The 9,577-nt window shown below is 40.3% G+C and overlaps 1 protein-coding gene across 2 annotated transcripts; it reads right to left on the bottom strand.

The window, feature by feature from the left end:
• Nucleotides 1-2,974: 2,974 nt before the first annotated feature.
• On the bottom strand, nt 2,975-8,476 carry edf1 (endothelial differentiation-related factor 1). 2 transcript variants are annotated; one of them, XM_072371618.1, is made up of 8 exons: nt 8,368-8,476; nt 7,071-7,228; nt 6,862-6,966; nt 5,954-6,693; nt 4,506-4,557; nt 4,133-4,293; nt 3,682-3,775; nt 2,975-3,592 (listed from the first exon to the last, which is right to left on the bottom strand). In XM_072371618.1, exons 4-8 carry the CDS (start codon nt 6,029-6,031, stop codon nt 3,531-3,533), a joined length of 447 nt encoding a protein of 148 aa, XP_072227719.1. In that variant the 5' UTR covers nt 6,032-6,693; nt 6,862-6,966; nt 7,071-7,228; nt 8,368-8,476; the 3' UTR covers nt 2,975-3,530. The 2 variants fall into 2 exon arrangements, with proteins under 2 accessions (XP_072227719.1, XP_072227718.1); XM_072371617.1 differs by having other exon boundaries at nt 7,071-7,231; nt 8,368-8,475.
• Nucleotides 8,477-9,577: the final 1,101 nt, after the last annotated feature.

Here is a 9,577-nt window from a genome sequence, read left to right as displayed (position 1 = left end):
TGGAACTATGTTGCTATGGTGCTTTGACCAATGGAATGGCATTTCCAGGAACGCAGTCAGCCTCTGTCTCCCTCACACACACACACACTTACCGAGTGTTCAGCAAGAATCCAAATAACCCCCTGGTAACAAGGCAAAGGCCTCGTCTTTGTTTATCCTGTGAACACTGCTCGGGAGATTGTACACTTTATTTGAGAAAATAATTTCACCAAACTGTCTTTGGCTCAGAATCAAGGAAAACAAAAACAAACATGTCCCACTTGGTACAAGTTGATTATGCTAACGATGAAACAGCGTTGAAGGGTATTATTTCAGTAATTTAATTTGCTTTAGATATTCAGCAAGTGATTGAGTATTGAATGTTTTTTTTTCTTGTTCCCATAGAGGAATGGGCAAAATGAGACGATGACACAGATTTTATCGATATTTTCAATACCCAAAAACAAACCTTGCATCTGTATTGGTAGTAGCAACTCAAATGATTAGATTCTTTGAATTATGAACCCCATATTCAGAAAAAAATTAGAAAACAAAACAAAAACCTAAATTCTGAAAGTTGTTGATTAAGCTGAACCATCATTTAACTGACACAAACCTACAAAGAAAAAATGTAATAGCCTCCACTGACCGACCTGAAATCTGTCTCAATTCTCTCTGGATACAGTCAATTTTGACTGCCAAGTACACTGTCCATTAAACCGTGTTGTTATATGGCTTCCATCGTGTGTAACACAATTTCAGATTGCAGAAGTGAACTGTGTTGAGTGAAAATCATTTTCCAGGATACCTCCCAGCCCATGTGGCTATAGTGATCACATTTGTTTGATGTTTTTCCATGCAGAGCTAGAGGGTCTCCAACAGTGGCTTCCAGTGTTGGCCTCAGTGCACTGAGATTTCCCAGACTCTCCGGAACTTTTCACAAAAGTTTTGGAAGTAGTCCAAAGTAAAGTTCTTTGGGAGTGCAATGCGCCGGTTGGTTTAAAGGCAAAGGAACAAATCCCTTAAGTAGAAGAAACACCTTACATACAGTGAAACATGGTGAAGGTCCTATCATACTGTGGGGCAGCACAGCTGCCTCTGGTACCGGATGACTACACTGAATGTATCAACAGAATAATGAAAGACGATTTCTGAGGCACATTAGAGAGAAATGTGTCACCCAGTGTCAGAAAACTAGGTTTTAGGGGAAAGTCTTTGGTCTTACTGCAGGGGAGAGACTGGACACACACATCCAACAGCGCAGAAGAATGTTTGAAAAGACTGACCAGTTTAAACTGGCCAGCAATGAGTCCTGACCTAAACCCCATTCCAAGCCTCTTGAAAGAACTGAACTGGTGCTGTGTACTATTCTGGCTGTATTCGATATTTTGCATCCATCTATAAAAGGCATCTATACCATGCTAATGCCAACGCTTGTTCAGAAATTGTAACAATTCAAAACCACACACATTACATCACGTGCTTATGCAATCTAAAATTAAACATATGCCCTTTTCTCAACTTTGCTGTGCACATCTGAAAGGCTTGCAGAATGTCACATTTTCAGTGATAGCATTTTTGTTTTTTCTTTTAATTTTGAATTGATAGTGACCTGATATGCTCTCTCTCATGTCTCCTTCAAAATACTATGGGTGGTGCTCTCATCTCACCCATATTTGTTTTTATCTTGCTCAGTGTGAATGGCTTATGCCTATGAGTGGCTGGTTCACAGGAAAAATTCCATTCACTGTCAAAGGCCAGAAAGAAAGACTGATTTGAGAGAGCGCCTGCTTCATTAGCACACAATGGAAGTATGCTTCCTTAACATTAGGCTGAAGTGATCAATGGTCAGTGGAGAGAGAGGAACACGTCACGTCCTGCTCGTAAGTCCTTTTTCTTGACAACTTAGCCGAAACTCAGAAACGGGAGGCCAGTTTTGTCACAGTACACACTTTGGTAGGTAAAGTTCCAGTTTCAGGATCCTGTTAGCATGCATGTTGACTCACTGTCCTTGTTCAGATGGTTGAAATATAGAAAGCCATCACTAATTCTGGAAGTAGCACTTCCTTCTATCTGCTGTAAAAAAAAAAAAAAAGGCCAATTACGAAAGTGAATAGGAACAATAACCAATGTGGTAGTCTTACTCTCTAATAAAGACAAAGACGCTTCAGTCACCCAGCATCCTGTGGGCCATCTTTCCCCAAACAAGTAGATGACGCACACAGCGGCAGCTTCCTTCGGATGTTTCCTTCTGAGCAGCTGAAGGGCTAGAAGCCTTCACCGTATCCACAGCAACACAGACTTAAAACGTTGCTGGAATGAAACCTCACTGATGAACTTGACCTCTTCTGCTTCACCCTCCACCAGCCTTTAAGCTGCCATCATGTAAAAAAAAACAAACTGGAATGTGATCTGTCCCACTTGCACTTCCTTCGCCACGCTGCAACAATAAGGTCCATGAATCTTTCATTTAAACAGAAGGCAGCCTCACTGCTGGCAAATGTAATCCCTATAGCAGTACCAAAATGGTACAAAATGTGGTGTGAAGGAGAAATGAAATACACTAAAGATCACAGCTTCATGAAGGAGCAATTTGTACCCTCCAGTGCTAAATATTTTGAGGTAACAGGTGTGGCTCATTTTAAAAATTAAGCAAATGAATGAGGGCCTTTCCTGTTTAAAAAGCTGTGAACACATAAATTCATAAGGAAATAAAGTTTCCAACAAATCTGTACAGAGCTCATGATCAGTTTTATGGTACTTTAAGTAATAGCTGAGATCTGCAGTATTTTATATTATTCTGACATCTAGTGGCCAATATTGGTACTACATTCAGTTTGTTTTTCTTCATAAAAACAGAATCGCAGGCAGTTTGATTGTGTTCGATTAAATTTAATTAACCCATTGAGTATTATTTCACCAAAGGCAAAAATAATAATAAAAAAAAACATTTAAATCCTGAGCTACTGAAGCTATGAATTCACATGCACAATAGTCGTGAACTGCCCAACTTTATTTTTAGATCAAAACAAAGCGCAGTATTAAAACATTCGACACTTTAATTACATCATCCGCCTACTGTCTAAAAAGTGTGGAAAAAAAAGATGCAATCAAGCACTTCTGGTTCAACGTCATGCTCAGATTTTAAGTTAGTCCAACTTGGTTGATCATGAGAAAGAATTCACCTTTTCAATGATTTGCCATCACTGTCAAAAAGTTGAGTTTCGTCATGCCAAAGCCTAAACAGACATAGGTGAAAAAGAAATTCATTGAACTTCCAATTTGTGAAGCTAAAAAACGCATTCAATCATTCATTTAGGTTTGTCAACAGAGTGTTTCAGATGACTTTAGTATGCAGCCTGCAATGCAGTGGGAGCACCAGGTCCTCAGGCAGGACACAGGTGAGATCAGCCCGGGAAGGGGAAGGGAAAGGAGAGAGAGCAAATAAAGGGAAATCTTTCAGGGGTCTTCAAGGAGGGTCGGGGAGAGGAAAAGGTATCAGTTACAGGGTAAAGACGGGGTTGGGGAGGGCTGATTTCGAGGCTTTGTGTTCATTTCGTCTTGGGTTTGGCCTCCAGAGGTAGGCCAATATCCTTCCCACGCAGCTTCAGGCCTGGCCAGAAGATCAACATGTGGTTTACACAAGTGTGACAAAACCTTTTATTTCATTTCGTTAAAAAAGGTAGCAAACAGTATTCTTACCAATTACTCTCTCAATTTTGCCCATCACCTGGTTGTTGGGTATTGCTCTTCCACACTCATAGTCAGCAATCACTTGAGGCTTCTCGTTAACTTTCTGAAGGAAGAGTTTGCAACACATTGGAGATCGGTTAAAACTTATGTTTTAAAAAGAAGAAATAAATCCCTTAAGCATCTAAAAAGTTCCAACAGCTGAGCATGAAACCATATGGAGGCTGAATTATTCACCTTTGAAATAACAGGAATTTAAGAAAGAAAGAAAGAAAGAAAACCCCACAATAGAAACATTCCAGATAGAAGATCTGATTTCACCACAATTTTCAAAACTATTCCCACAGTTTATTGATTAGCCTGCTATCGTCCATAATCAATATTACCTTTCTGCCAGAGGGAAAAGTCCAATAGCATTTTTAGTACTGTGTTGTATACAACAACATGAGGTGTGTCAACTCACAGTGGCTAGGTCTTTCTGGGTCAGGCCGTTGGCCTGTCTGCCTTGCTGGATGACCTTGCCCACCTCCAGCGGAACCCTCTCATGGTGAAGCTCCTCCGTCTCTCTGTCCAGTTTGGCTGTATTTTTTGTCACAAGATGCTGCTTGTTCTGCCCCGCAGACCCTGCAAGACAAGCAGTGAAAAACCAAAGTCACGACTCATCCGGGGTGTGGCACATACCGCTTAAACACAACACAGGCTTTTAGGCTTGTGTAGTGTTGCTTGTGTGGTGCAAAGAGCAATCTAAAAAGTGCATTGAGATACTGTTAGGTTGTTCGAAAAGTAAACTGTGGTTTTCCAATTATTAATAAAAAAAAAAAAAAGCATAAGTTTACATTTTTTTGTTGTCTCAAGATCCTCCCCACGTCTCTGAGCAGCAGTGATCGCCTGGAGAAGACATGGGACATCATAAAGGATCAAAAACAAATTCCAGTTTTATTAGCGTTTATGACGAGGCTTACGTTGATACCCTATTCCGATTTTAGCTCATTTCCCCACAACATAGTTAATAAGTACCTAATCTGCCTACCCAAGAATGGAAACGCAGTTAAAGTGAAATGATAGCATGGTTACCAATATAGCCTGAACTCTCAGCTTCACCTTTACGACAGGCTGATCAGTTATCTTTCAGCTTTGTTAATAGTTTGTTTTCCAACTGTGGCACACTTTAATCCAACAGAAAAACATTAAGTTTCATTACTGTACAGGATGATGACAAAATGTATGCCAAAAAAGCCCATACATAACTTACCATACATAACAATCTTTATAATTATTTGAGTTAACCACGATTGTCTTTGCATCACTGCTTTGAATGATTTCCACTCCCTTCTACAAAAAGAAGACGGATAAAACCAAAGGGAAAATAACATTTTCTCCTCCATTGCACCATGTCTGCCCCCGTCAGCCAACCGCTCTGCTTTCAGTATATGAAATCAACAAAAAGGAATAAAATAAACAAAAAGATTTACCTGATAATAACTCGTTTAACATTTCACGAGTGTGACGACTTCGAACCACATCAAAGCCAGTCCTTGTCCAGGAAGACAACTTACACGAATTTCAGTGTTCATTTGAGACTGAAAAGGTTTTCTCAGTGCAGTGGGATACGGTTTCTATTACTTCAACTTCAGAACTTAAAATCATTAAATCATCTTGAGTATTCGGAATGACTTTCATGTCCCACACTGCCATGCTATTCCAAAAATATATTAGCAACACGTTTCCGGACATGCTCCACCACAGAGTCACTTTAACGTCTTATTTTTGGTTAGAACCATTCATAGCTTCTAACAGTTTACTACCTCGTGTTTGATTTAGTGAGGAGACATTGCCAAAGTGACGTCTTAGAAACACGTTTTCAGTTTCAATCTTTGGACGCAGCTACTCGGCTAACTGAACATGTTAGCTAAGCTACAGTACTGCTACGAGCTGTTTGCGGAAACAAACAGTCCTTAAAAGGCGATACAAATGCTTCACACACCAATTTCAATCATTCGGTGAAGTTAGCTACCTTTCCATCGTTATGAACGGTTAGCTCACAGAAACAAACGGTCGCATCTTTTGTCATTAAAACCTAAACCACGACGTAGAGGCAAGGTTTGCTCGACAGGTATCCGAGCCACAGTTGTAAACAAGAGCTGTTCTTTCATATAGAATTAGCAGTGACATTATAATGGGCTGTTGGCTAAAACGTGAAGCTCGATTCAAGCAAATTTTAAAGGTCCCATAGCAGTGCAACTTGGTGCAAATCAAACCAACGAATTCATGTGCTCATACCAACCTGCTTGGATTTGGCCTGAGCAGCAGTGGGCCCCTTTTTCCTCAAGACAGTTACCGTATCCCAGTCGCTTTCTGCCATGTTTTTAAGGGTTCACACAATACCCGTAATGTTTAGTATCTATACAATATAACTTTGACTCAATATGTTGGGTGCGAATCTTTCACAGAAGGTATTGCCACTTTATCGAGTCAGCTCCTTCCAGAATTATCACCCACGCGTTCTGCCAAAGCTTTATTTATAACCGTCTAGTTGACAGTGACATACTTTTCGCTTCAGCAGCGCCCTCTGCTGGGTGGGCTCTAAAGATTCCCGTCACGTGACATGGCTGAACTACGATTTCAGACTTAAAACATACATTACATCAGAGAGTGGGGGGACTATGTAATTGTTACAAAACAACAAGTTTGCTGCATCGTTAAGCTGCTTTTGAAAACAAGGAACAAATAACATCTAGGCTTGACAAATTAAACGACCATTTATTTTTTCTAATGGTAATAATTTCACACAATGACAAGATTTATTTCTTGTAGGCATTACTATGCATCAACAACTGACATATGATACAGGTTTCATGGTCACCAATTACAGGACATTTCAGAGGCAGCGTCACTATTGCGTCGTGTACGAATGGGGGACCAGCAATATTCAGACACGGCATCATCTGCTTGGTGGGGACGGCCCCAGCGGAAGCTGTGTCTGGAGCCCTGTCTTGCTGCCCATGTGCGAGGTTTTGGATTCATCTGAAAACATTTTTAAAAAAAAATCAGTTGTAAGACCAGTGCACCCCACACGGTTCTATGTATACATGGGTAATATGCACAGATAAAGGGTTATTAAAGGTGCACATCATCTCAACAACACAAAGACCGAAAAGGGAAAACAAAGAAAAGAAAATAACTATAACCCACCTGAATGAAAACATTTGTGTTCACATGAAGAGTCTCCACTCGCTCAGTCAGGTGATTCAACCACTCCACGTGGTCACTGATTGACTGGCTTAGATCACTGTTGCTCTGTATTAGAATAGCATCATGCCAAACACAGCAGACCTTAATATAAATTAATTTCAGTCGTTTATTTGTATTATTATTGTAGAAGATGGTTCTAACTTTTATACCCCAGACAAATTGCCCTTCAATTCAACGGCAGCCAGGCGAATATGCTCCAGTTTGTCAAGTTGCTCTTTCAGCCGGTCGTCAAGCTCCTGCATCATCATCAGGCCTTCATCTGGCCTGACAACACGTTTGGTGGCCATCCTTGGTGACACGCGCAGATCTGCTTTTTTTTTTATTAGAAAGAAAAAACACACATCAGCTAATGGCATTACATCCGTAACAACAAACTGACATTGACCAAGAACATGCGGACAATAGTTCAGTTCAGCCCAATAGTCCTTCAACAAAACATTTGCTCAGATTTAGGCACATCTTCAGGGATACAATCTAACTTTTTTTTTGCTTGTTTACTTCCGGAGAATTTCCACTGACTTCTAAACAACCAGAAACACAGCTCTCCTTTTCACATAATTTTAAAAAAGTACATTTCTCTCGTGACTTGAACACGAAAAACATCGGATAACTAAACGACAAACCCTATTGTACTTAACAGCAGAAATACTGGTTTCCACTGATAGACTGTAGTTTACCAATGAAACTTTCTTTTGTGCGCAGTAATCTTAACTTTTGGTGACATATGAAACTGACGTGATAGCAACACAATGACAAAGAAACTTGGAATCAACGGGCTCCTTTTTCATTCAGTAAAATCATCATTCTTTTTTTTCTCCCCGTCTTTCAGGTCACGTGACAACTAAAGTCAAGCAAAGGTGACGCACATTTCTCGTTTTGTCGGGAATGACCTATTTAAAGGAATGGAAGCAACTCATATGAAGCACATTTTGTGTTCCGACAAGTTTGTTCACGTTTCATGCTGTGAGTGAATCAGAAAACGTATTTTGAAAAGGCTTCGCGACCAGTGTAGTGGTGACAAAGGGTAAAGAAAAAAGGAATATCCATCAGAGTCCACAGATGAAACTTTGAAATAAATTAGCAAAAAGTAAGATGGTAAAATGGCTGCCATGTTTTCTGCTTTAATAAATCTAGTAATCTTAATCCTAGTGAATACGCAACTACGTACATTCTTGATGAATAAACGTTTAAGTGTTTTTCCTGGTCGACATTGTACATAGGTTAAAGACGTAAGAGTTGTTCACTGTGTTCCTGCGGTGAAAACAAAAATAACGTCTTTTTTTCTAACGCTTAATGACGCTTTTTTTCCCCAAGGGGTATTGTGTGGACGTTTGCGTGCAACAAGGCAGCAAATGCACCCGAAGAGACCCCCCCTCCCCTCGTTTAGGTTGGGCAAACGAGGCTGACGCTGGCGAAGAAAACTAACGTAAACAAAAGCGAAGTTACCTGATCAATCTGACGTAAGAGGTGCTCGAAATGCTCGAGGGTAGCCGCAAATGTATCATGCGGTGAACGACGCGACTTCCTCAAGGTCTGTAATCCCGAAAGAAAAAAAAAAAAAAAAAAAACTTTCCTCGTCCAGACTCGCCTCTTTGTCCTGCAAAAATGCGAGGAATGAGGGCTTTGACGTCACACCGCCTGGGTTTCACAGGTGCGTTATTATTCTGTTATTACAGTAACTTTAACAAGAAAATGAGACAAATGAGCAAACCAACATGAAACTAACCACTTCAAGCTCGTCCATTCTTAAATCAAATGTCTATATGAAAACGTGTGCTCTCATAATATGTCGGATAAATAAATTAAGGTGTTGTGATGAAGCCTTAAATAGTTTTAACTTTGATACAGGCAACCCTGAAATTAAAGTGCAGTATCCAATAGCAACCTCCCTTCCACTCGATCTCCAAAGGTGTAAACTCAGCTGAACTAAACATTACTTAGATTTCTGTCATCATTTCCCTCTCATAGTTATACCATCTTCATGGAGTCTCTTAAGTTTGTCTTTAAATTTGCACAAATATCCAAATTTCACAACATCAAACGCACCACACCGCCACTGTAAGCCTGAAGAAATGTGCGCTGTTCTCTCAACCCTGTGGTGTTTGGGGTGTTCTTTACAAGATCAACAAAGGCGGGGAACGGTTGCTTCCAAAAGTTGTTTCATGGAGTGACCATTCATAGCAGACCAGATGCGCTTTGATTAAAAACTGATTAAATGTGTAAACTTTCTTTTAATAGTGCTTGTTTGACAACAAGGTACACAAAAAGTGCAGCTTTTATAAGGAGAGAAGAAGAAGAAAAAAACACTCTGCATTTGAAAACACTTTTAGTGATTTCTGAGGCAGTGACTGATTATATGAACACAACATATTGATGATAAAACGTTTCAACTTCCATTAACTCCTCAGCAGTTCCTTCAGCAAACTGCTTGCACACAGGACAAGAACGATGACATTTCCAAGCTGGCAGTACTCAGATGTTTGGGGGGGGGGGGGGGGGGGGGGGGGGGGGGGATGCTGGTGTGTGTGGACTCAAGTTGATAAGCTCCTTCATTCAATGTTAAGAACACACTTATTTTTAACACCCAAGCCTCAAAATCCAACGATGGTAAAGAGGTACACTGTTAAGACTGACGTAAAGCTCAAGTTTCCAGCTC

Source organism: Leuresthes tenuis, unplaced genomic scaffold (genome assembly GCF_036924035.1).
Source record: "Leuresthes tenuis unplaced genomic scaffold, fLeuTen1.0.hap1 SCAF_19, whole genome shotgun sequence".
Classification (NCBI taxonomy): Eukaryota; Metazoa; Chordata; class Actinopteri; order Atheriniformes; family Atherinopsidae; genus Leuresthes; species Leuresthes tenuis.
The sequence above is the reverse complement of the archived record's forward strand: the minus strand, read 5'-3'. Positions and strand labels throughout refer to the sequence as shown.

Coding starts and splice junctions, on each gene's coding strand:
- edf1 (XM_072371618.1), bottom strand. CDS start 6,031: ATGGCAGAAAGCGACTGGGATACGGTAACTGTCTTGAGGAAAAAGGGG. Junction 4,294..4,505: donor TCTTGAGACAACAAAAAAAT/GTAAACTTATGC, acceptor CTTGTCTTGCAG/GGTCTGCGGGGCAGAACAAG. Junction 3,593..3,681: donor CAAAATTGAGAGAGTAATTG/GTAAGAATACTG, acceptor TCTTCTGGCCAG/GCCTGAAGCTGCGTGGGAAG.